At 37.7% G+C, this 27,633-nt stretch overlaps 1 protein-coding gene and 1 pseudogene across 1 annotated transcript in view; one reads left to right on the top strand and one right to left on the bottom strand.

The window, feature by feature from the left end:
- The window catches only part of LOC139712482 (potassium/sodium hyperpolarization-activated cyclic nucleotide-gated channel 2-like), a 53,275-nt gene extending 42,259 nt beyond the window's left edge, over nt 1-11,016 (bottom strand). Inside the window, exon 1 of the mRNA XM_071624301.1 lies at nt 10,391-11,016. Within this exon, the coding sequence (XP_071480402.1) occupies nt 10,391-11,016 (626 nt within the window). The remainder of the gene's footprint in view (nt 1-10,390) is intronic.
- Nucleotides 11,017-18,110: 7,094 nt separating this feature from the next.
- On the top strand, nt 18,111-19,187 carry LOC139712471 (zinc transporter ZIP1 pseudogene; annotated as a pseudogene).
- The last annotated feature ends 8,446 nt before the right edge of the window (nt 19,188-27,633 follow it).

Genomic DNA, 27,633 nt, shown 5'->3' with positions numbered 1-27,633 from the left:
CAAACACCCAGCATTAATGCTTTAAAATAGTTCTTAAGTGTGAGTTATGGAAAGAAACAACCACTGTAAAAATTTGAATTCGTAGAGTCGATGTTAACTATTTTTGAATACGCAAAAATGTGAACAATAGTTATAATAAAAATGTTTCCAGATTATTAAACCATCTATACAGTGACGATTTACTGAGAAAAATACTGATATCTCCTCATATTTTAGACTTTATTGCAAAAAAAACACATTTATATGGTAGGATGTTTTGTGATACAACAGACCTATACACATATATGCATCAAATGTGATATCTGGACATTTTTTTTTTTAAATCACTGCTCCCAAAGGTAAACAGGACCTTTGATATACATATGACAGTAATAAGTCGTGGGAAATTATCAATGTGTACTCTTCATCAAAAATGATAATAATAATAAACGTGGCTTCCTCTTTTTCGTTAAACAGTTCCGCTACAGTGATGTCACGAATTGTAGCCTTCTCATCCATACGATAATAGCATCGTGGTTTTAATCAAAAGTTTGAGCAGATTCAAAACTTTTGATCAGGTCATCTGATTAATTTTCTTCTGAATGCAGTCACTGAATCCACACGCGACATTTTGCAGTATAAATTTCACCTTTAACAAGCGTTTGAAACGAAATGTTAATGTCGCATCACGTAACTCGACTTCAAAAACTTACGTTGCTTTCACGGCTTTCGTTCAAGTTTCTATACTTAACCCATACTTATCCACTAGGTCAAAGATATAACTCATCTACGAAAGGGGGTTCAGAAGTCTTTCAAAAGCTATTATACCACGCGTTTTCTATTAAAAGAATATGTTTTTAGACAAATTTTGAGCATTAATTTGAAGTTAAATGATGGTCAGCCTTTTTCTGCAATCCCTTCTCGTTTTAACAATTTCAAAATTTCGATCGGCAACTGACATCAAACAAGTGCGAGACGAAATTACCTCGTACCTCGAATATATGCTTTCAATTTTCTTCCCTGCAGTTTCTTCGTATTTTCATAATTATCGGCGAATTTCTTTTAACTAGCGTCGAAGGGGGCAAAACATTGACTCTCTCCTTGTGATGACACATTTAATGGCCTTGAGTATAATAGGAAGATGTCATGGGATGTATGCTTAATGAGAAGCTCGTTTTACGCTTCAGTTAGTTCATATCCGTTCAAGATGGCCACAAATCATCGACTGAAATAAAAAGGAAGGTGATGTAAGCAGTGGCGGATCCAGGGGGAGGGGGTGCACCGGGCACGTCAGCCGATGAAACCCGGAAGTTGCACGAGAAACGAAAAAAATGCACGGGAGTCTTGTTTTTTAATTATTTATTTATTTCATTTTTTATTTTGTTGCTTGTCAGCTGATTGAACCCGGAAGTGGCACCAGAAATATACCCCCCCCCCCCCCTTTGCAGAATTCCTGGATCCGCCCCTTGTGAGAGATTAATGTGCTCGTTACATTCTACTTAGTAAGTAGCTGATATTACGGAGAAACATTACCCGCATGGGAGAACATTAGCGGCATTGAAAAACGTGATTTGTATGTGTGTGTGTGTGTGTGTGTGTGTGTGTGTGTGTGTGTGTGTTTGTGTGTGTGTGAGTGTGTGTATGTGTCTTGTGTGTGCGATTTGCATCATTTCTCATTTGAGGGTGATGCACTGGACTTTCCCCATCATGTATTCTAATTGTCGTGCGCAATAAGAATTAGGGGAGTATACTAGTACAGCTTTGGAAAATTTTGTGTCAATCGATAATCAGTGCGCAGAAAAAAAAAACATAAAATAAAATAAATCGGTTATATTATAGTCATGAGTGTGCTCCGCGCCAAAATGCATACATTTGCAATAATTACCTACATCTGATTTGGAAATGAAAGCTCTTCTTTTGGAACCGTCATTCTTGGTCCTTCGAGAGAGCAATCACTTGCCAGCAAGGAGGATTTTGTGCATCCATAATCAGAGATGATGCAAAACAATAAAAGTATATACAGCCCTTATGACGACCAACCATAAAAACCATTTCAAGATATAGGCATGACGGGAAAAAATGACATTAGCTTATTGTTAGATTTAAGATGATGATTATTACTGGAATAAATATAGAAATGAAACAGAAATAGATTTTTTTTTCAGCTCTGTGGTGATGTTTTATATCTCCATCTCCACTAATGGTAATCATTTCAGAATATGATCCACAAATCGAAACGGAAAACAAAAAGAAATGGAAGGCAAGCAATATCACGTCCAGTCCGCGAGACATATGAAATGATGTATAGTTGCAGAGAATCGGAGCAATCCTTTTGAGAGGAAGGTCGTCTTTTTTTTCTACCAGTGGATAGTGATGGATGTACATAGAACGCCTGCACAAGACGGTTGTCTTTTGGCGACCGCCATTTTGACGCTCTGCAGCGCCAGTAATAGATGGCTTGATGAAAATTGGACCTTCATCAAACATATAGGATGATTAACATTTTTAAGTAACGAAGGAAACTATTAAGTGATTTCGTTTCTTCACATATAAAACAAATTAAGGCAATGAGTCAGAGGTATACGGAGATGACTTCATGTTAAATGAGCACAATGTATCGATTTCTGAGTTTGCATAATGTCGTGTCAGGGCAAATCATTCAGTTGGAATAACTGAGTTCGTGATTAGGAAACAATAAAATATTCTGCTTTGATACAATATCAAGGCCTATAATTACACATTTATAAATGCACAGCCAGTATAACATTTACGACGGACGTCATCTTTGTACTTAAACGTAATCTTCTGCATCCACAATGCTCCACATTCTGAACATAAGCACTCCCATTGATTTTATTAATGTTTGTCGTCATGCATGTCGTTCATCAATCTGACGATTCTTACTTCGCTTCATCCTCTCTCCTCCTTCTCCTTCTCCTCCTCTCCCTATTCCTCTTCCTATATTTTCCTTGTCTATATCTTTCTCTCTCGAAATACATGGGTTGGTGGTCTAAACCCTTTCAGAAATGAAAGGTTCTCTCATTTTTTTTTCGGGGGTGGGGGGGAGGGACGGTTTATGATGTAGTTGAGCTGAAAATGTCCGCGGCTGGTCGTTTTCTACGAATAAAATTGTCATTTTGACATTCTGTTCGTTTGTCTTTTTGCTTTTCGGCTGAAATCCGCCCTGGACAGCTTTGCAGAGTTCTCAAATTTTGCTTGTCATCTTCACTTCATCGCGCAATTTTTACTGGGTTCACCAGCTTGCATGTTCTCCGGAAATAGAAAGAGCAACTTATTTCCAGACCCGTCACCTTACATCACTGTCTGACTTCATCCACCTGTTCCTATGTCAGCGCATCCCAAGCACATGATTTTGATAAAAGAAAGATTTGGTTATATGTAAAGCGCAACTCTGTACCATTATGTTACTTCATGTTGGCTTCGGTGACTAGAATAAAATCACCATGGCAGATTGTCAATTGAATTCGGACCTATATACAATGAGAAATCAATCTAGTTTGGGAATTCGAAGTTACCCATGTTTTGTATTGTTGTTCTGCAAATCAGTGACATTTGCAGCAACAAAATAATAATCAAATTGTTAGGGGATTTGACGTCATCACTTCACAAGTCTATAACCATTGAACTACACAAATATCATCACAGAATCTCATCTAATTGGTATAAATCAATAAGAATAATTAATGTATGTTTTGTATCAAATTATATTATATTGCATTTGCTAAATTAACTTCTCAAAGCATGATTTTGCTACGTCTCTTTTTTTTTGTGTATACATGAAGCAAAAGGGAGAATGTTGTAACAATGTTGTAAGGTGATTGTATCATTCCTCTTTTTTATTTGAGCGAATTTGGTGAAAGAATGTCAAACTATAATGATAATGATAATGATAATAGTAAATTTATATTGCGCAGTTTCTATATGAAGCATATATACTCAACTGCGTATCGCATAAAAATGTAAAGAAAACATATCATAAAGTTTTATGTATCATGTAATCTCTTGTTTCATTTCTAACTTCTTATAATTTTTGTCAGTCAATTAGTCAAAAATTTGACTCTACTCATTAAGGTCAATTTGAACGAACATTGTACGTGCACATGGTGTGAAACTGCACTTATAGTGGCATCACAGCTTGAACTTGTCAACTCACTACTTATCCTCTTGTGGGATTTCACTCGTATACTACGCTCTCAAGGATGATCTCGAAGATATTTCCCTTCCCAATTTCTGTACTTTGGAGCTTGATGGAAGGCAGAGTGTATGGGCATCAACAGAAATTTTAGAAATTTAGGCTCGTTATACGAGTTTTGTTTTGTCTTTTTTTTTGGGGGGGGGGGGTCTGCCGTTAAATTACCCGTTGTTGTTGTTGTTGTTGTTGTTGTTGTTGTTGTTGTTGTTGTCATTGTCATGATTCAATATTCAGCGCATTGGGGGACAAGAATTTGAGACGGTCTAAACGAAGAGTTACGTAATCTGCACCGTGATAGCGATTATTACCGCAAACTCATCTGCGTAGACACAATCTCCATACTGATGATTATGCCTTGACGTACCGACACCCAGCCCCGAGTAATCCCGGTAAACCATGCTCACTATGATCTCATTAAAACGTCCACCGCGATTACATGATGCCTTTACACAGGCTAACGAGAGGAATTATACGCTAAATAATCATGCTAAATGCAACATCAAGCGAAATATTTGTTTTGCTGAAGAGTTTGGATGCATGATACTGCCAAATATGCCTGTGTGAGTTGACGTTACTCTTGATTTCATGCGCCCCACTCCCCCCCCCCCCCAAAAAAAATCGACTTTAAATCCGTGCGTTCCCTCAACAATTCTTGTTGGACATAATACTATGGGATCAATCTTGCATTAACAGCGGAATACAATTTCACTTATCTTACTCTCTATAACGATGCATTAACCATCGAATAAGCCAAACATTCCATGGTGTGCAAATGACATCATTGATCGTTTTGATCTAATATTAGGATTTCTAAGTATTTTTCATTAGATCCAGCCTATTTGATTTATTTGAATCTTTCTCCAGACAGGGAAAATCTGAAGTCGTATACATGAAAAGTGTACAATGTCATGAAAAGTATGTTTAAAAAATGCAAAGAAAGCCCCGTTCAACGGTTTAATAACACAGATGTCTTACAGAGGGGGAATTTAATGCTAACATACGTTTTCCTAATCTCTATGTCTATGTACTGTACGCTGATCGCATGCATGCATGTTACAAAATATGTCAGAATTCCAATTAAAATCATGCGAAATTCTCATTTACGATACCATCATTACTGTAAATGCAGTTCACAATTGGCATATCGTAATACAGTGAATGTTCGACAGCCGAATGAAAAGTGAATTATGATATGACAGGGATTTTTATTTTTTGTCTGAGATTACTAAGCGAAAATCAGGCATATTGGACTGTTACAGTATCTGCCGGTGTTCTTGTTGATATCTGGAAATTATTCTTTTACTTGGCATTACTAGGTATTGTCCATTGCGTCTTGCTCAGCTAATTCGTTGATGTTAATGCTATAAAACTGGAAGAGTGACTGAAAAACCACTCGCAGAGTTCCTGCAAAACACATCTTGTCAACCTTTCACTGCCATTCCGGGATGAAAAAAAAAATGAGATGATAATCACCCGCGAGTGATAATCCGTTTAAATCAAAGGCCACAATTTGAAATGAATCAAACATTCTACAATTCGCAAAGGCGACTTTTTCATATATATAGCATTTCCAAATTTTAGTACGCGATGAGGTTATAGCGATACACACGGGTCATATGAATGTGTCGGAACACGTTAGGCAATAATTGGACTGATGCAACATGATAAGGAAAAAATGACTTCCTAATGCGCCCATCAATCACGAGAGAAGAATTTCACTTACTAAGTGCATTTCCAACGTCTGGAATGATTGGCGAGGAGACGTGGAAACTGAGACACTGTTGAAAAATATGACGATGATCCTTTTCCATATAAGTGGAATTCGTGTCCAATTAGACAGGTGAATTACATATCGCAACTTCTTGAAATACTGAGGCAGCTGGAAGTTTCGAAGTCATTATGCAGTGATAAACAGAAGTATGTAGTGGTTACATACATTCATACAATGCAAACATACTACTTATATATATATATATATATATATATATATATATATATATATATATATATATATAATATATATATATATATAATATGATATAATATAATATAATATAATAGGATATAATAGGATATAATATAACATAATATGATATAATATAATATATAATATATATATACATCAACTCACGATGTGAAGATAACGAATTAAGTATCAGCTTTTTCTGTATAATGATAATTACTGTTATCATTATAATCTGTCTATATACACAAGACAACGTATACCGGTATCCGCAACGTTGTGTCAAAAGATGACTGCAATTGATATTGCTCATTGTGATTATTGTGTGATAGTGTTAGCAACGATGTTACCCAGGTATCCTTTTTATGACTATACTGAATTATGATACAGCCACAATAGTACAGTCCTTTTTGTCTACGAAGACATATCGACTTGGAATGCCAGCGAATGAACAAAGTGAAATGTTAGGTGATTGTAAGGAATTATGTTATAAAAATACCACAACGAAAAACGATAATGAAGGGTTCAGAAACTAGAAAAGCAGGATCATCAACAGCATACTCTAAAAACCTATACATACACGTATATTCCTACACGCACACACACACACACACACACACACATACACAAACACTACATGCCTCCTCCTCTATCTTCTAGAGAGAATTTCGCAAGTCCCTTAAAGATGGTGTAAAACTTTAACATTGACGGAGTAAAACATGATTATAATTAAGTGAGATATCCAGCCCTTTAACAACTCTGTACAGTAACCTATACCCATGTCATTTTGAGATAATTACACAGAACGTGTGCCCAATACAAGAAGCGTGATGTATAATATACCACAGAGACCACCAAAATGCCCAGAAAAAAAATCGTAACGTAGGGGAAATATAAGAAAGTGTTCACTGAAACAAAAACAAACAAACAAATAAAAAGGATTGAGACAGCATAGCCTGTGATTAGAGTGGAAAACATAAATTTTGTTTGACTGTTTTGTTGTTCGTTAATTTGTCTTCTTTTTTTTTGTTACAGTTGAAGAACAGAAAATATCCCGTCTTTAGAGGCATTTCATATGATTAAATTCATCGACACACTGCAATACATGCAGTCAGACGCGTCACGCTTCTGGTATATGCTTTCTGCCTTTCCATTGCTAACCTTCCGCTGTTTCCCCTTCATAGCTCGATCTTTTCTACCAGAGACATCCCGTCACCCAAACCCGTCCCTTCATGAGCAAAATTCGACTCTACAAGAACAGTGCAAAACAAATACAGCCTCCCAGGTGTCGACGACTTTAACAAATTTGTCTCGCGGGCGATTTCGCTCAGACGTGAATGGCGGGGGAAAAAAATTAAGTGCTCGCATCGAATTGTCATTCGGCACTTATAACTTCGAAAAAGTACAGACAACCATCTGGTTTCTTGTTTTCAAGCCTCTTTCTAGTTTTATATTTATTGTCAGTCAACATCAAATTCAGGAGTTCTTGCCGAGGGCGGGGGCAGGGGGCAGGGAGAAAATGGAGTTATTCCGTTTATAGGCGTTTCCGATTTACGAACTGCAATAGGCAGATATACCAATAGTTAGATGTTTAGTGCAACGGGAGCGAGCGTGTCTCTGTGATGCGGATTCTTTTCTATTACTTTTGAAAATACATGTACTTATCCTGCCTTTTTGAATGCCTTATAGGTTAATGCGATTTGATTAGATGTGCTGCTTCTTTGTAAAGCAGTAAGACTATTTCAGTAAAGCGTTTGTGAAACAAAATAATGTGTTGCAACTGATTGACAAATTGCCCTACATCTACATAAATAAGCACTAAATTGATCAGTGTTTTTGGTAGTAGCCGTGATAAAAGAAATCATGTGTGTGTATTTTATTGTTATTTTTTTTATGAATTGCAATTAATTGAACATGATATTATCACCAGGGCCTCGACAAGACATGACTAGTTAGCCTACCAGGATTCAGGCGGATTGACTAACCTTCTCAATTCGCAGTTTGTAATCATTGTCGGATACGATAATGATATGATGTCGTTCACTCTCCCAGGCGAGCATCATATCATTCTTTTCTTCTTTCCTCTGTCTGACATGCAGTGATTGTAGTGACAAGGAATGTGCTCTGGTTTGGGTTGGTGGTCGTTATTTTGAAATGTCAATTTCTCCACTTAAATAGTATGTTCGCAGTACTCATAGTATATTGTTATTCTAAAAAAAAATACTTATGATGCATGCAACAATACAGTAACATTCAGGAGATCGTATTTTCAGACTATGATGCCGACGTACACGTCTTTGCCCGAAACCATAAAGATAAACCATAAAAAGGACCGTAATTTTGAAAATGACAGTATGCTTTTAGAGCTCTTATTGCTAAGCGCACTTTGAAGGTTATATGCAAGATCAATTCTGTATATATACTTCGCCACTTTAACGTTTGAGTACTATATTTACACAATCGCGAGATCTATGGTTATGTTTCCCTTACATGTAATAAAGCAAACAGTATCGATATCCTGTTTTGTGCAGGGTAGTCTGTATTTAAAGTCCTTCATCTGACTAAGACATGATATAGCTCTCAACTGCTGATTCGAGAGCAGCGCTGGGTCTGATTCTATACGTCGTTTGAAGTATGGAGTATATATCAAGCTCTCTCTATATCTATCTATAGCATCACTGGCATCATGGTTCGGTGTAACGTGATACGTTGGTTTGAGAGAAGTAGAGCGAACTCTGGCGGGCAATGTCTTGTCTTTTTTCCCCCATCCTAGACAGCTGACTCTCGCTGTCAATCATCGGTTTTTTTTTCTGCCGTTTTCAATCTATTTGTGACTGTTTCTTTTTAGAATGGATAGGGGCATATAGGTTAGAAGAGTTTATGATCTGAACATTGAACTGTCACATTGTCTAATAATAGCGTCGCTGCAATATTCAGATGGAGCCATACAATTTTCATGCCGCCGTGGCATAATGCACATACACGAAGCATGATTGATTTCCTGCCAAGAAACGACCAAGGATCGAGCCCTAGCGAGCCGAGATAGAAACCGTCAACCAAATCACGACGACCCACTGCTGCACTCCCCATCCACACACGCCGGCCCGCATAATGGTGTATTACCATCTACCGTAGACGGGTGGAATATTTCTCGCTCGGGTACGCCTTGTTGCCATTTTCTTACTCTATATCTTCGTTGATTACATTTCACGAGTCGTATCCATGGTCTGGCGATGTCGTGTTCGGTTAATGAACCTCTGCATGTCGACGACGGCAGTTTATAACTACAACAACGTTGCTACACACGCTCCCCTGTACATGTATTGTGCCTTGGGGCACCGGCTGTGTTGTAGCATGGGGTTAATATAGGATTGCACTCTTTGTATCACGACAGGAAAAAGGTTAGCGGCGCTGAAGATTGAATTACCCATGTACATTAGTCTACTTTGTAAACTTCAGTTCCTTGTTTATGGTTTGTACTGGTTAGGGAAATGACTCATAAGGCAGTTTTGACAATACCACATACATACACAAGATACTCATTGCTCGTGGTGAGAATGAGATTTGTAAACAGTTAATCGATGTACGCATACTGCCGTGATGAACTGTGACGTCGTGCGGACTTGACACTGTCGAAGGAATAGTTTGGCAATAAGTAGTTCTAGAACCACTGCCCATGTGGGTACAAGTCTATCTCTGTGAATTGCATGTAGAGCTATATTTTCGACGTAAAATGTTTCAAGGAAAGAAATCCTCAAAGTAGCCATATCGATACACTAAACCTAAAACTAGATACATTAATGTAGAAGGACTGCTTTGAAGGTTTGGCATAGACGATTATAACAGAATGTTTATCAAAACACCCAAACCATGGGTTCATTAAAATAATATATTTGAAAATGTAACAATAAGCAATGACGTTTATCCTCTTCTTTCTGAAGAGTTCAAATAAAAGAACCATTATACGCTCTCTAAAATTTGTTATATTCTACAATGAAGTTAAGCATGTAAATATGCGTTAATCTCTCATGTGTTATTGCGTGTACTTTACATAATCTTATGACTCTATGAATAACCTAGAATTCAATGATCAATATGACAGGTGAGTTGGACAAATTAATCAGTGACCATGTACAGCTAATCTATGCAAATCTACGCAAAGCATAGGGCCTACATCTTGCAGAAGATAGTCATGAGATCGAAATTATTCCAAAGGGTATTGATAGTGATCTGACCTGAAGTGACTGCAGGGGTGAATGATTAGGAAGCCGGCTTTTCTCAGTCGATGTTTTTCCTTCTGTAGTCCTTTCTTGCTACCGAATAATTTCATAGATAGTCTGTTGTCAGATGGCTGTAGGACGGTCCATAGCTGGCGTTGGAGGAAGCCCACGGGTTTGGCGTCGGTGACCGGATGTGCGATGTCAGCACCACCGCTGTCTCTTTCTTCGATAATCCCGAGAATATCCAGATTGCTTTCTCGCCTCTCTTCGTGGGTCAGCGGGGCCACTTTCTGTTTTTTGTTTAGCCCGTGGCGGTCCAGAAACATCAGCATGTCTTGCTTTTCGTCTGTAAACGGGAGTTCAGGCTTGATTAGTGGTTCGCCATCAGTCGTTTGTGAAGCAGTGCCGTTGGATTTCCACCCAACTCCTTTGGGAACTTTGCCATTTTGCTGTGAAACTGGAATGTCGTTATTAGGATCGTTAGCTTCATTCAGGGACGGAGGAGGTGCTTTACACGGGTTAACATTGATAAGCTGCACAGAGCCCTTCTCGCCCCACGAGCCGGCTGCATCATCATGGAGTGAACTGATCGGACTGGTTTCTCCGTCTTCGCTCGACACTTTAATTCCTTTACGTTCCATTGTATGTTCCCGATGTGGTTATAATTGTTCGCCGACCAATCTATCCATGATTTTGCACTTGCTTTTACAAAATGGGTTGTAGTCGCTCACCTGCGATTAGAAATTTCCCATGTTTTCTCCTTTGCGCAGGCACCGGTGGTCTTCTGCTTTTTTAGCCTCTCACTTTCTCCCGGTCATTTGGTAAACACACATTGGTTGTATGCATTGAGGAGGAGCACTGTGCAGTTACGTCACGTAGCTACGCGTAAGCCAATGAACGCACGGCTTGAATTTACCCAGGCACTCAATGTCAAGTCAGGCGCAGCAACCAATAGAACGCACGCTTGCATACTGCAAAGGGAAGTTACGCGCGCACGGTGTATTATGACGTCGACAAAGCATCTTGATATTTTCGGCGTTGACCCATTATGCCTGAATAAATTCGTCATGTCAAATAGGAATACTGTATCACTGCACTGAGGTATGATCTAATTTTATTTGATGATACTCTAAAACATTATCATGCACACAGGAATAAAATCCAACCAATGTTCAAAGTATATTACATCATTCTATGTCTCAAATGAAAGCATAGCAGCAACAGCAGCAACAACAACAGCTCTGATTGCACTGGTAATCATGTCTTGTAGTCTAATACTATATGAAGCACTCGCACATTCAAATCAACGAGAAAACTACCGTCAACTTAGAACCAAATTTTTAACGTAACATATCGAATGGTGCAAGGACATGAAAATTACCTTTGAATCTATTCCATGCAGAAGCATCGGTTACAGTCCTGAGAAAATATGAGTCATCATATTACAGAATGCAAATTCACGCTGACAAAAAAAAAGCATTTGCACCGATGAGACAAAAGGGGGCATCATCTAGGAAAAAAAAAGGAGAGAAAAAGTCCATCACATGTTTGATATCTGCAGATTATTCATTTAAATGAAGAATACACTAAAAGGATAATAACTGTGATGTAGCAAAAAAGTGCTTATCCAATAGTGGCGAGCCAGTGGAGTAAAATGAAATCACAAGGGGCCTGAGCTTTCGATCCTATATAGCAGAATCTTCGTCAGAGGCAAAATGACAAACGGGCAGGGAAAGCAATCACATTAGAAGGACTATACACAACAAGAACAGTCAGGGGAGGGCTAGTGACACAGAACAAAGAAAATAAAAGGGAAGGGTTGGAAGTCATGGGCAGGGAGCCCAACAGGTAAAGGGAGGGGGATTAAAGCAGTAGGGTGGATAGACAAAATGCACAGGAGGGTAAGTGAAGTTCCCGAGGACCATGGGGGCAACGTGTGAAGGATAATGATGAATGGGGGGGGGGGGGGGGTGCAACATGAAACAAGATGAAGAACCACCGAGGGATAAACATACACTCGAATTAACGACAGATTGTGGGCATTGGCAACTTAAAAAATAACTATGGAGGAGACTTTGAATGAATTTCGAGATTAGATAAGACTTGCATGCCCAATGTTAATCGCGGATCTTAAATACATATTGCTAGCTGTAAGAAATGAAAAAGAACGGGTAAATTATGAATCATGACATGTGCAAAGTTACAATTGTAATGAAGAGATAGCAACACTAACACTGATTACATATCAAACGTGAAGTGCATCTTCGAACAGAAAAAAAATTCTGCTTAACTGCAATGTGTGAAATCATGCTCGTACTAAAAGTGTAGTAAATTTCTCAAATGTGACCGTCTATCTCAAAACGAACATAAAGTCGCACACACTGATTTTGCGTGAGGACTGAAAATAAGTGAAATGGGTCAACCTAGCCGAACTTGACTTTTTCATATTTTCTGAAAGAAATGGTCTTCTTCTACATTATGCTAAAATTTGGTATCATAAAATGGGCAGGAAAGTGTGTTTTTTAGCAGTTTATCTCGAACATTTTTGGTAGAATAGTGTGATTAGGTGTGTCTTTAGAATCCCTTTTTCATTTCTGAAAAACCTTGTCCACACTCTTCACTTTCAACTCTAATAACTTTTGAAAGGATAGTGCTACTGCTTTGAAAGTTGGCATTAATTATGGACAGAATGTATTAATGAGGCATGCTTAATTTCAGTTTAATCTGATTATCCCTTCATTGTTGTTACTCTGGTGGTTTACTTCCTGTTTTTTGTCCCACTCATCGCACAGCCAGCACGGTTTGGTAAAGATTAAGCGCTTGAATAGACACTGTACTTCACAGCCTCTTTTCTCAGTTCACACTTTTCCTGAGTTTGTGCTTTCTTTCCAATATTTAGATAGGTTAGGAGAGTCCATTTGATATGAGTTATACATCATTTTAAAGCTTAAAGTCTGCTCTTTCAGAATATGGTCTGAATTAAAATTCATGTCTGGCGACTTTTTGTTTGTTTTGAGGTGCAGGGTCACAAATAGTTTTTGGTAACTCTTTAACAATCATCGAGTTTTGCCAACGTTACTAATCGTTCTTACATCAAAACTTCGTTTTATCTTTACTCATAATAATTATATGTGTTCACTTTACTTAGATTTGAAAGGGCAAATTCCAATTGCGACTCTCCTTCAAGTATTCAGCCACAGAGCTACAGATCTTTATACACATACACTATTATGCACAATAACACAGGAACATGCTGTGTTTAACGTATAGATGCTTTGTTGACATGTACGTGACACTCGATTATATATTCACACAAACTAACATGGTTACCAGCACCCAGCCAGTTTATGACTAAAGACACAAAATGCAAAATTTTCTTAATATTCCTGTCTGATATACATAGCTAAATAAACTCTTGAATGTGTTTTACACACTTTCCGTTCTTTTTTTCTATACTCCACTCTCTATCGAGACCGCCATCTACGTCGATATTTGTGAATGAGGGACTGTGGACATCTTCTCCTGTATAAATTTCCTCCGGCATGCGGATGATGTATCCTAGTGTGTGAAACGTATTTCACAGCTAAATATCATAACATATACATCAGGGGCGGATCCAGGAATTCTGTAAAGGAGGGGGGATGGCGCAACTAATATTTCTGGTGCCACTTCCGGGTTTCATTTTTTCCTTTTCATTTCTTTTGTTTTAAAAGAAAAATAAAGGGGGGGGGGGCGTGCGCCGGTTGCGCCCCCGTCTGTATCCGCCACTGTTAACATTATGTTTTGAAATAGCTACACAAATGTGACACTGACTAAAAAATGTGGAGCAAATGCAGGAAAAAAAAAATAAATCTCATTGATGGCGATAACAGTGATGTTGATGACAATAAAATGGTGTATCATTTACTGATAATAATGATACTGTAGAAATAATTATGATCCAATACTGATAATGATGGTGGTGGTGATGATGATGATGATGATGAAGAGGATGATGATCATCATCTTCAAGGAAGATTTTTTTTTTGAGACGATAGGTTCAGATAAAGCTGATAAGATAACCTGCGATGTAATGTTACCAGCGATATGATTATAGTTTTATCATAGACCTGAATATCGTTATGTTACCAAAGCATTGACATTTGCCGCATTACTTGCATAAGACGGTTCCGTCTTTCTATGATATTATATCACATTAAACTGGCTTGCTCAATTCATCATTTGACTTGGCTTGGTTTTCGAGTATTTGCTGGAAATTAGACGCAACATGACCCAAGCAGATCAATATTTTGCAATAACTATTCACCTGAAATTATTCATGTCTTTTTTTTTTCCATTTGCAAATAATCAAGAAATGCGAACATGAAGGTATACAATGTTACATAAAGCAACGATGCAATAAACCACGTAGATCTTCTATTTACCAGTAAAAAAAAATATTCAAAGATACAAACATGCCTACGATGATACCAGTCTTAATCATACAAAGTAAAAAAAGACAACAACAACAACAAAAACTAAAGATAAAAAGAAAACACAGAAGAGCGATAATGTGATCTTGGGAACTTAAAAGTGTATGAACTTTGAGGCATGAAATATTATAATCAAGAGAACATACCGATACACATATTTGATAACGAATTGACCAATCTATACATTTATCTTGAAAGGACAAAAAGATACCTTCAAACACTCAAGAAATAATTCCCTTCTCATCACTGATCATTTTCTATATGTGATAACATTAACATTGGTTAAGGGCATAATTTACCATTTGCAAATTGAAACAAAACCCCATAATGGTTCTAAAATGTGAGTTAGGGATAGAAACAATCACTTTAAAAATTTGAATCCGTATAATCAATGTTAAGTATTATTAAATACACAAAATGGGAGCAATAGTTATGATGAGAATGCTTCCAGATTAAACCGTCTACAGTTATGGTTTATTGAGAAAAATACTGATATCTCCTTATATTTTAGGATTAATTGCGAAAATTTTATATGGTAGGATGTTTTGTGATATACAACAGACCTACACGTATGCATCAAATGTGATATCTTGAACATTTTTAAAATCACTGCTCCCAAAGGTAAACAGGACCTTTAACAACGATATGATTGACATAACCATTCCTGACTAATTCTGGGACTAAGGAAAAATATCGTACATTGCGAAATACTACCACAACTATCAGTTTTTCCTATACGAAATTAATAGGAAACACCGATACAAAACCAAACAAATGGTGACTGTTCCTGTTCTCCTTCCCAATAACTCTGCAACGGTCCCCCTGCCAAGTAACTTTATGCAAATCAACTCCAGTATATACTCCAAGTATAGCTCCTTAAATCCTCTATTTTAACATAAGCTAAGTTTTCTTCGTTTTGTTTTGTTTTGTTTTTGTTTTTGTTTTTTGCTAGGTGAGTGTCAACTTTACATGTATTGTATTCTTTTGATATGTATATGTTTTAGTCATGTCTGTAAACTAGTAAATGATTTTCGTGTTACGCCTTAAATAGCAAGTCAAAGAAAGGCGTTTTATACACTATACTATATTATTATCCATACAGAGGATTTTTAGAGCCCAACTTCAAGTGCTATTTTGTCGACGCGCCTCATAACCTCCGACCCACTTAGAAAGTTTGTTGAACTCGACCAATATTTTTTGCCGAGGCGACCAATATCTAAAATATTGGACGGCAAGAGGGGGATTCCCCAAAGTTTTTATAAAATTCACCGTGATTGGTTGAGATATACATGATGACCCGAAATATGAAGTAAAAACGTCTGTGATTGGTCAATCACGAATTAATTAGAATATCGTTTTTCTAAAATTCTGTGTTTATGCAAACGAATTTTGTATATCAATTAGTTAGAATTGTACATCAAAATACATAGATTACTGATTTATCTGGGAATGAAGTGGATTAGCTTGCATTGAAGAGTGTACCGTACCATACCCCATGTCAGGATCAAGTACAGTAGGAGACCATACAGCACTCAGAGACAGAAAGAGTATAAAAGTAGTAATATTCTTTTCTAAAATCCTCTGTAGGATAATAATGATAATATTGGATGTCCTATTTTCGGTTAATACAAGGAAATATTGGACTCGCTAAGCAAAATATTGGACTTGTCTTCGACTCGTCCAATATTTGTGCATAGCTCGTCCAATATTTCCTTGTATGAACCTCAAGGCCATCCGACATTATATAACTATTACCTGTGCCGCGTTGTGAAATTATCGATCAATATATTATACCACAAGACACTAACCTTATAAATGGCGACCCAATAAACTATGAAATTCACCTTGCAGTTTGAGGTTTCAGCGAAATAATTTCTTTACAAAGTGTATATAACATCAGATATAACATGCATGACATTACTGCCAAGAAAGGTCATCACCCGCACAGCTCTGACTCTAAGATTGTTCCTCTGATATCATTACAGAGTGTAAATTTGATATAAAAACTAATTAAAAGACGAAGGAGTGATTTCTCATTTTACGGCAAGGGAGGGGGCCTACTCAGCTAGTGCCCATGGCGTAAAGAAAAAAAAATGAAACGTGAAAATTGAGATTGTTTTATGTATTTGTGTTGGCATTTTCCTTCATTATTCTTTATTCTCCAGTTTGTTGCTTTTCGGCAAGTCCGTAAATCACGAAACGTTCGTTGGGTTGTTACCCTGATAGAACACCCCCCCCCCCCCCCCCCCCCCCATTATACACAACACAAACACACACACATACACACATAGAGAGAGAGAGAGAGAGAGAAACGATGTTCTGTTGGTCATCATGCAGCTCACCATTCAGCGACACAGCTGGTTTCAGTCACATGACGGTGAATCACCTGATAAAGCTTACAATCATTGTACGCATAAGAACCACTGTACCATCCACGGTACCATCACGCGCTTCATTGGCTACCGGCACAAGCGCAACAGCAGGGCTTCTCGGGCATCGCTGCTCTGTCACGGCTTGCGGTTCATATCCAGAAATTCGGCTAGCTCCGCGAATTACGTAGCGGTAAGACGGGAAGTTGCTGTTAGGTGAATGTCGTAAAATTTGGATCTTTCTGTCATGTTGACTGTCATTCATAGAGCATTGGCGACAATTCATTCAAAGTTGACATCATCGCGAGAGAGTGATGAGCAGTGAGAGTGAGAGAAGATACACGTACTTGTTGAGAATGGTTAGCGGTACTTCGTCAGAAACTACCCCTGCAGTTGCCCATGCAGAATACACGGTGTTCGTTGTGTCCTGAGAAAATCTTCCATCAAGACATTGAGGGTGTGTAAAGTGGATGCGTTTTTATCTCTGAACACTTTCTCGTCATCTGCAGCTGAAATTTTGATCGACTGAGTCCTGACGGAGATCTGTATTGATATGAATGACTGTGCGCTGCAAGGATATGGAAGGAACTAGATTGTTCTACATGATGTTGATGAATGATGTAGCTAGAGGCACCAAGACTGCAAGACCGTTGGCAAGAGGTCTAATAAGTACTAATAGGGCCTAGTCTAGTTCTGTAGATTTCTTCTGTCGCTGAGATTGATGACTGATGATGTCTATGCCCGTGAACCAGACAGATCTATGTGCTAGAACCCTACAGTCGTCAACATAATTCTGAAGAAAATTAGTGACTTTTCCAGTGAGAATGTGCAAACGTGCATAAATTACAGCACTTTTCTTTGACTTTGGATTGATGCAACCGCAGCATTGACATCATGGATTTGTTAGGGTTGAAGGCGTTGCTTGTTGTTGTCCTCTTTTTGACTTGCTTGTTCTTTGGACTTCTTCCTGTGAGAATACTCAAGTGTGTCACTGCCAGCAGATCACAAAGCTTTCATGAGAGAGCAAAACAATGCATGAGCCTTCTCAGCTGTTACGGTGGAGGAGTCTTTTTAGCAACATGCTTACTAGATTTGTTGCCAACGGTTAGGGATAAGTTGACTCAGGCGTTTGATAGCATGATGATCAACACTGCATATCCCATTGCAGAATTTGTTATAGCATGTGGATTCTTTATAATTGTGATTGTGGAACAAACTGCATTGGATTGTAAAGAGAAGAGTGATATGGCGATTAAATCTAAAGAGCTCAGAATTCATACAGCCAGGGAATATGACGAGCCAAACCGCCCCCTCATAGAAGACAGCGACAGTCACATACGATTTCATGATGCAGAAAATGGTGATTATGGAAGCATTGCTCGAGAGTGTGACCGGAGACTTGCTTCGAACCAACACTCAATGAGTGGGGATCATACCGCCAATGAACATGATAGTCATGATATGCATTCACACTCGTCGCTCCGTTCACTGCTTCTCCTCCTTGCGCTCTCCCTTCACTCCGTCTTTGAGGGACTCGCCATCGGGCTTCAGACAGACAGAGATCAACTCCTGGCCATCTTCAGCGCTGTGGTCATCCACAAAAACATCCTGGCCTTCAGCCTCGGGATGACCCTCATCCAGAGCAGGTTGTCCCGATGCTCCATCCTCATTTCCTGCCTCTGCTTCGCCATCATGGCTCCTCTCGGAGCGATGCTCGGAATCATCCTCATCGACAGCATCTCAAACTTCTCCCACAGTGTGGTGAATGGCATCCTGCAAGGCTTTGCCACCGGTACCTTCCTTTACATCACCTTCTTCGAGGTCCTTCCTCACGAGATGAACTCGAGCAAGGATCGCCTCCTCAAGGTCCTCTTCCTGTTGCTAGGATTCTCAACCATTGCTGCCGTTCTCTTCCTTGAGCCAACAGTCATCAGACCGACCTGCTATCAAGGTGCTCAGCCTGTAGGATGAAGTATTTTGTAATTACGATCGTACAATTCTTTTTTCAAGTAAAGGCATTATTACAACAAACATCTTAATGGTTAAATTGGAGCCCCACTTAAATTTGATAATTATACTCCTTACATGATGGTTTTGCAAGGTATGCAACATGGTAAGAATAAATATCATGTGGAGGAATTACTCTTTGGATGTGATTGTGGATAGCCCCAGGTTGTGATGTGAAGAAGGTAGTGTGCCAGTTTGCTTCATGTTGAGGGCATGGCTACGTTTTGGTGCAAACAATGTTTATGAAAGCATTGCAAAGGGAAGAAAGAAATGTGATTTGGTTCACATGCAAACAATTTGTGTAAACCTACTGTGGATCCTAATCACCAGTCTGACTTCAAGGAGTGTTGTACATTATAATCGGTTAAGTGACAAATACCTCAAACTGACAACACATATTGTACATGGTGCTTCTAAGTATTAGCCAATGTGCAAATTGTACTGTATAGATTGATATCTGGCCTGTTGTGTCAAAGTAAATTACTCAACTTTGAAGGCAAGTACATGTAAAGGAATGAAGTCTCAAGTGATTATTGTGCTTTTATAGACTGTTGTTTACAGAGCACACATGGCACTTTTAAAAAACACCAGCTCATTTATAATGTGCAATGTTGGTCATATAGGCTTGGACGTATGACAGAAAATATACCGGTACCTATCAGGGCTTATTTCTCATCATAGACCATTTTCATGCAAGAATGCACACAGCTAGTGTTCAGCGTTTTAAAATGTAACATAGACATATTGTAGAGTGCAATCAGAGATATACAGTAAATCTATCATTTATAAGTTGTAATTCACTGAAAATATTTGTACAGTAGTTTGTTTGCTAGCACACTACGGCTGTAGGAAGAGTCATTAGGTAAGATGTGCAAGCTTAAATACTGAAGAGAGCAGTATGTTTGTACTGCTGAAAATATAACTGAACTGCAAATGTGTCAAAATGAATTTGTAAATTGCAGTGTAATCAGAGTTTTGTGTGCTGCATAATCAGGTAAAATTTCATGTTGGACATTATGTCTTAATTTTTTTCTCTCTGTTTTTGTTCCAATTTAATGAAATTATGAAGGTGCCCAACTCAGACACTTACATGTCTGAGGTCAGTGTCAAAATATAAACTCATATTAATCTGCAAGATAATGATTATTGACTTTTCCTGCAATGACTGGCATTTGTTGCCAAAGATGATGTGTACCTACTCACACATTGCTCAAAATCTAACCATGCATTCAGATCATGGTGTGTAAGGAAACTGAAATGTAGTATACATGTACATGTAGGTGCAGGATCTTGATTGAAATTAACAGCATGTACATGTACATGGAATGTGAATCCATTTTACTTTGTCATTATGGTGTGTGGTGTGTTGATCTTGCCACTGACTGTGGATTCTTCCCACTAAACCATCATTAAGCAAGCTGGGAAACTTAGTATGAAGTCAATTGTTGTTGTTGTTGTTAGCATTATTATCATTGAATTATTATTGAGTGATTAGATGCACTGAATAATATTGATTCATTCTTGATATCATTCTTCTACCACACTATCTATCTATCTATCTATCTATCTACCTACCTACAGTATCTATAAAACTGGAGTACCTTTACTTCAGCTCCTGTACAATGTAGGTGGCACTAGATGTAATTCTTATTGATTCTAAACTTTATTACAAAATGCTGCCCTATTATTGACATGTATGAAACTATTATCAATTGCATGTGCCTGTCAACTGTTCCCATTTAAGGGGAACATTCCTATTTCTTAGGAAAGGAGTTCCATTCAACCTTGTGTTCGTACATGTAGATCTATATGTATTATCAACGCCTACTACATACAGTAATAGTGATGTATGGGAGATGGATGGAAACTCTTTTTGTTTTCTTGTGGTGGTATTTTCTCTCAGTTATTCCAGTTAACTAAATTTTAGGGTAAATGTGTAAAAAATCTGTAAGCAAACCAGTAGAAGTGGAGTTACTTTCATGTTCTTTGAATATTTCTGTAGTGCAAGTCAATGGAGGAAATTGTTCAGACACCTGCTGCACCATAAAAATTGCAGAGACAGGAAACAATAAAAATTCTATGATAAACATCATTGTGGGGAGCATAAATACATTATTGTATGTACAATTTGTACGTCATTGTTTGTGCGGTATGTGTTGGCTGTTGTGGGTTTCGAGACTTATTCATTCAAAGCACTTTACATAAACTGCACCGAGATGTCTCAAGTGTTCAACTGTTAATGATCATATAGGATAGAATGTATGTTTTGGGTTATGAGGATATGGTTGTGAAATACCTAGTTGAGATTTATGACTTGAATAGCTTGTCTGTGTGTTGTGTTTCACCAAGTTGTGTTTTTATTTTTTCTTTACAAAGTGCATGGTTTATTTCCAGGCCATGAGATATCACAGGTGTACACACCCTGTGACAAAAAGTATATGAGTGATTTTCGGAAAAAAAACATATCAGTGCCTTTATAGGCTGCTGAAGGCTTATTACTTCAGACAAACCGATAAAATGCTGTAAGATCAACAAGGATGAGGTGAAATAAATCAATCAAGGTATTTGTAGTGCACAGGTACCTGGAATTACTAAAGAAAAAATGTTTTTGGAGGGGGAGTAGCTGCTCAAAGTATGAGTCTAATGTCTTCTTATCTATGTTTTGTCAAATGTTTCAAAGCAGTAACTTGTTTTGCTTGAATACATATGTATAAAGCTCAGTGGTGATGACCATGTAGGTAGAACCCCAAACTGGATTTTTAGCCAAGACTGTACATGTACTTTCCACACCTGTGAATGCCCACTTTTATTACAATTTCTCATATATTGACGATGTCAACCCAAGGAGTTGATGACAATTGTACACTGCCATTTTGGATTCTGTCTCTTCTTGACATTGTAGAGCCATAGGATGTCAAGGTCATAGAGCAGCTTGGTGTGAGATTTTCAAGGGCTCAAGGGAGCAAGGTGGGAAGGGGAAAGGGGGGGGGGGGGGAGGAAAAGGGATGTCCTCATAGCATGGAGCTTTAATAGCGTCATTAAGCTGTAGGCTCCAATATTGTGCCATCTACAGGGGCGGATCCAGGAATTCTGTAAAGGGGGGGGGGGGGGGCGCAACTAATATTTCTGGTGCCACTTCCGGGTTTCATTTCATTTTTTCTTTTCATTTCTTTTGTTTTTAACGAAATATAAAGGCATATAAAGGCTACAAGACATTGTAGAGCCATAGGATGTCAAGGTCATACCATAGAGCAGCTTGGTGTGAGATTTTCAAGGGAGCAAGGTGGGAAGGGGAAGGGGGAGGGGGAGAAAAAGGGGTGTCCTCATAGCATGGAGCTGTAGCATTTAACCCGTCGAGGACGAGTCCCGAGTATACTCTGGCAGGTGTCTATGGGAAATGCGTGTTGAAGCAAAATCAGTCTGTCCTCAACGGGTTAAGCTTTAGGCTCCAATATTGTGCCATCTGCAGGGGCGGATCGAGGAATTCTGTAAAAGGGGGGGAGGGCGCAACTAATATTTCTGGTGCCACTTCCGGGTTTCATTTCATTTTTTCTTTTCATTTCTTTTGTTTTTAACAAAATATAAAGGCATATATAGGCTACAAGACATTGTAGAGCCATAGGATGTCAGGGTCGTACCATAGAGCAGCTTGGTGTGAGATTTTCAAGGGAGCAAGGGAGCAAGGTGGGAAGGGGAAGGGGGAGGGGAAGAAAAAGGAGTGTCCTTATTGCATGTAGCTGTAGCATCATTAAGCTGTAGGCTCCTATATTGTGCCATCTACAGGGGCATAAAGTAAAGGGGGGGGCGCAACTAATATTTCTGTTGCCACTTCCAGGTTTCACTTCATATTTTCTTTTCATTTCTTTTGTTTTTAACACTGATCTATGTAGTGCGTACGGAATATTTTTACTTATTCTGATAAAGGAGAGATTGTCCCAAAATGTGATGCAGTTATCTCTTTGCTGGTTGGAAATCCATGCCTTTTTTTCTGGTTGGTTGGTTGGTTTTTGTTAGGTGTTAGGAAACAGCTTGTTATGTGTGTGAGCATGAGAAAGGCCCCCTTAGGTATGATACGTGGTACTGGTAGGTCTGTAGAGCATAGAAGTGATGTATACTGGTGCTTTACTATATGGCTTTTGATGAATTGAGGCATTCTTTGAAAGTAATTGATGTAATTGACATTCTTGTCTGATCATTATATAGTACTTACCCACTTTCAATTTTCTAAAAATATTTCTTGCCATGTACATAGGCATGTACAAGCATGAAACATACATTGTACTCATTAGGTGAACATGGTCTTAAAAGGAAATTTTTGTATAGGCAGGCTGTACATATGTAAATTGGGGAAATGGTGAGGAAAGTTACCGGTCGCTAACGGTCAATGTTGTTGATGAGTTGTACATTCCAAAACGAATTGCTGTGTACTTTTACTGTATAGAGCAAAGTGCAATGAACCTGAGAACATCTCACCTGTGCTAACATTGCTTGTTCAGCTATCTGGAAAAGTTTTCAAATGATGGTATAAGCTCTGGGTATAAGGGTGTATCTCGTTTATCAAGTATTGTATAAGCTGATATTTTTGCATACAGATTTTTTTTTTTTTTTTTTTTTTTTTTTGCAAATGAGGAGGTCCTGGACATTTTTGCAAGATGTTTTTGCAACTTGAATTTGAGGTTATTAGAAATGCACTACAGTAGTTATTACCCGAGTGCATGGTGACATTTTCGTGCGTTGTTAGATTCGCGGTCAGTAATTAGTGAAATTCGCAAAAATTGAACCCTTGCAAAAATAACGGCTTATACAGTGTCAGTTTATGGTAGACTACTGTATGAAGAGATTGTATGTGCCACTCTTGAATGTGTTTGAATCAGTACGCAACAAGAGGCTTTCAGTATTATATGTTGGTTTGTTTTGTTTTGTTGTGATTTTTGTTTTCATACGTACTTCGCATTTGACCCTGTTTGTTATCTCTCCAAATGTATTGCTTTTGCATGAAGCATCATTGGTAAATACCACATTTTGTTTACAAAATGCTATTCCTATTATAAACTCTGCTGAAAACAAAATGTAACCAAAAAAAAAAACTTCTCCTTTTAACTCTGTTGACAAAAATTTATCAATGAAAGATTTTCTGGTTACTTATTGTCCTCCAAAGGATGGAAAGTCAGTTCTTTCATGCTGTGCATCCAAAACAGGTCTTTTCATTCAAACGATAGGGGAGAATTTCTATACGGAGTCATGACTACCTATAGACTTCTAAATCCGACCATAGGAGCAACTCTCTGGTACCTCTAACAGGATGGCGTGTGTAATCGTTACAATAATTTATTTGAATTATTCATTAGATTTCATGCAAATATTATGGTAATTGTTTAAATCCATATTACATTCTTTTAATTTAGTTACCATACTTATTATCATTATTATTATCATTTCATTTTTTACAGATGTTTCTTCTTGGGAGTAAATATTCTTTAACATCTGAAATAAAGCCACGTGATTATATCCTGACATGTAATTGAGCAAAGCCAGATCGCTGCATTCGTATAGCTCATGCATGTACATAATCTTTCCTATGTTACAGTGTTGTAAAAATAAAAGACTGTGGTCCTCACGAGGTCGTGAGTCTATTTTTGAATACCTCTATAGTGGGTACTGGAAGTATTTGCCAGAGGGCTTCAGTGTAATGAGGGGTTAAAATGGCCAAGGATATCATTAAAGTTTCCTTGTGTGTCCATACAAACTGTACATGCATGCATGCATATCTACAGCCATTCATGCTGTGACCTCAAATCAAAACCTCTGGTTTCCTCTCCCTCGCAAACAAGTGTGTGATCTACAATTTATGTCATGTACATCACATGGCATCAGTGCTAGCATTTTAACATTCAGTGACAATTTTCTTAAACTTTGTAGAAGTACATGTACACACATTGTATGTGCATGTACACTGTTTGACCATGTACGTGTACATTGAAAACTGATGTCATTTACAAATACTGTAGTATATCAACTGATCATAACTCAATCAGGTAATGATGAATAAATTACTGTGACTCTAACGATTTAAGCATGTCATTTTGAATCATATTTTCTTTATGTGCATGTATGTATATATATATTTATTATACATTGAAACAAAGAAAGGGAAAACTGACTAGAAACAAATTAATGATAAATAGTGAAAACTTTGAGCAAAGAAATTGGGTTTCCATTGGGATCCCGATGGAAACCCATTTTCTGTGTTCAAAGATTTCACTATATATATCTATATCTCTATCTATATATCTATCTACACCGTATATATATATATATATATATACATATATATATATATATATATATATATGTATATATATATATCGTCGCTGGGGGACAAGACCTCGTATCTACAAAATGTCAAATGTTCAGAAGAGCCAAAAAACATGGCGGCCAAAGCACTGTGGTGAATGGGAGAACCTTTCCTTTGACATGCTGTGGTGGCTTCATTTTTCGAGTATTAAGACAGTTGGGATTTGGACAGGACATCACTTAAACCATAATTGCACCATTAATCCAAAAAAGTCATTTTCACCAAAATTGCAGATACATGTACAAGGTCTTGTCACCCCAGCGACGATATATATATATATATATATATATATATATATATATATATATATATATATATATGGAGAGTTTGTTCGCAAAAACTGATAAGTCCATATTTGCCAAATTGAGATATTTGCGATTTAAGGTCAAGAAAAATGAAGAGAATAATTTTTTTGCTTCTTTTGACCATAACTTCAAAAATGTACCTTTATATGTATTAGTAACTAATATATAATTTAAAAGGTATTATTTTAAAATGGACATCGGTTTTTGTAAACAAACTCTTCACATATATATATTGTCTTTATAAAGGGCAGGGCCTGAAAGCTTGAGAATAAAATTCAAACTGTGAGGATTCAAGCTACGTCTATCGTCTCATCCTTACTCTCACCTATATATATATATATATATATATATATATATATATATATATATATATATATATATATGTGTGTGTGTGTGTGTGTGTTTGTATGTATATATATATATGTATATATATATATGTATGTATATATATATACATATATATATTTATACGTATATACATACATACACTCTACATACATGTGTATATTTCTTTTATTTCTTTCTTGAGGAGGCACCAGAGTGAGTTTGCAGTCAAGCAGTATACCTGAATTAAAAGAGAAATACATGTGTGATGTTGTGGACATTCATGGATTCGGTGATATCAAGCTAAAAATTAAAAAAAAAATAGAAAGAAAGCAGGAAAGAAGAAAAGATTGCACAATCCCTGAGACACATGTATACTTGCCTAAGGGATTTCCGGGTGCTAAAAACTCACTTGCCTCCGGGCCTGGGGCAACGGAAACTCTGACAAGTGGGAAGCCAGGAAAATATATGGGCAAATGCCCGTTCAATGTTTGCTGCCATCGACGCAAGGCCCATGTGGGCAAGTGGAAGGATTATAAAACGGCTGTGTTGCTTTCCTCTTCCATTTTTTTCTTTTTCTTTTTTGCTTTAAAACATTGCACTGTTTTAGTTTCACTAAAGAAACCTGAGTCTCCTATGATACTGTTTTCAGCCTTCTACTAAAGAAGAAGAAAAAAATGCACGTATATAGACACAGATGTCACAGGTGACTTTCACACTGTCTCTGCATGTGTTAGTAAGATAACACTTCCTTCCTACCTCATTCGGATATTGTCAAACCTATCTCTCTCGGAAGCTGGATGTATGAATAGAATGCCATGTACATGTGTATCTATCTCAATCACACACACACACACATGCACACACACACACACACACAAAATAGAAAAAAAAAGTAGGAAATCCTGTACAGCAAACTGTCATGTGATTGTTGCTATTACTTCAATGAGAGAGACAGCGGTACATCAGTTTGGCAGATGGCTGTAAGTAGGTCAGGTCTGGAATTATAGGGGTAATTCGGGTCGCAAGGCATTCTAATGCTTTTGATAATGGAAAATCAAGCACTTCTTGTATTCAACCACAAACTCGTGTGTAAGTGAAGGGTTAATTAAGGTGTTGAATAGTTTAGACACAGAATAATTTTTTAAAGTGAAAAATCAAGTGTTTTTTTTCATATTCATACAAGTTGTTGGAGAGCTGCTTTTCAGAGAGATTATAATGCAGTAAAATAGCCTTTGAAAGTAAGAAAGCAAGTACATTGTGTCATGTATTTCATCCACGAACTGGTGTGCAAGTTGGATGTTGCATTTTTCAACCAGTGTTAAAAGGTGCCATGTTCACAAGAGATAAGGTGCAGTTTGGTACTTATTTCATAGGAGGAATTCGAGCATTTTACAGTATTTCACATTCATTCACAAGCTGATCT

This window comes from Diadema antillarum, unplaced genomic scaffold (assembly GCF_040938485.1).
Source record: "Diadema antillarum isolate AM-2024a unplaced genomic scaffold, OU_Dant_1.0 scf00000041, whole genome shotgun sequence".
Taxonomy (NCBI): domain Eukaryota; kingdom Metazoa; phylum Echinodermata; class Echinoidea; order Diadematoida; family Diadematidae; genus Diadema; species Diadema antillarum.
The sequence above is the reverse complement of the archived record's forward strand: the minus strand, read 5'-3'. Positions and strand labels throughout refer to the sequence as shown.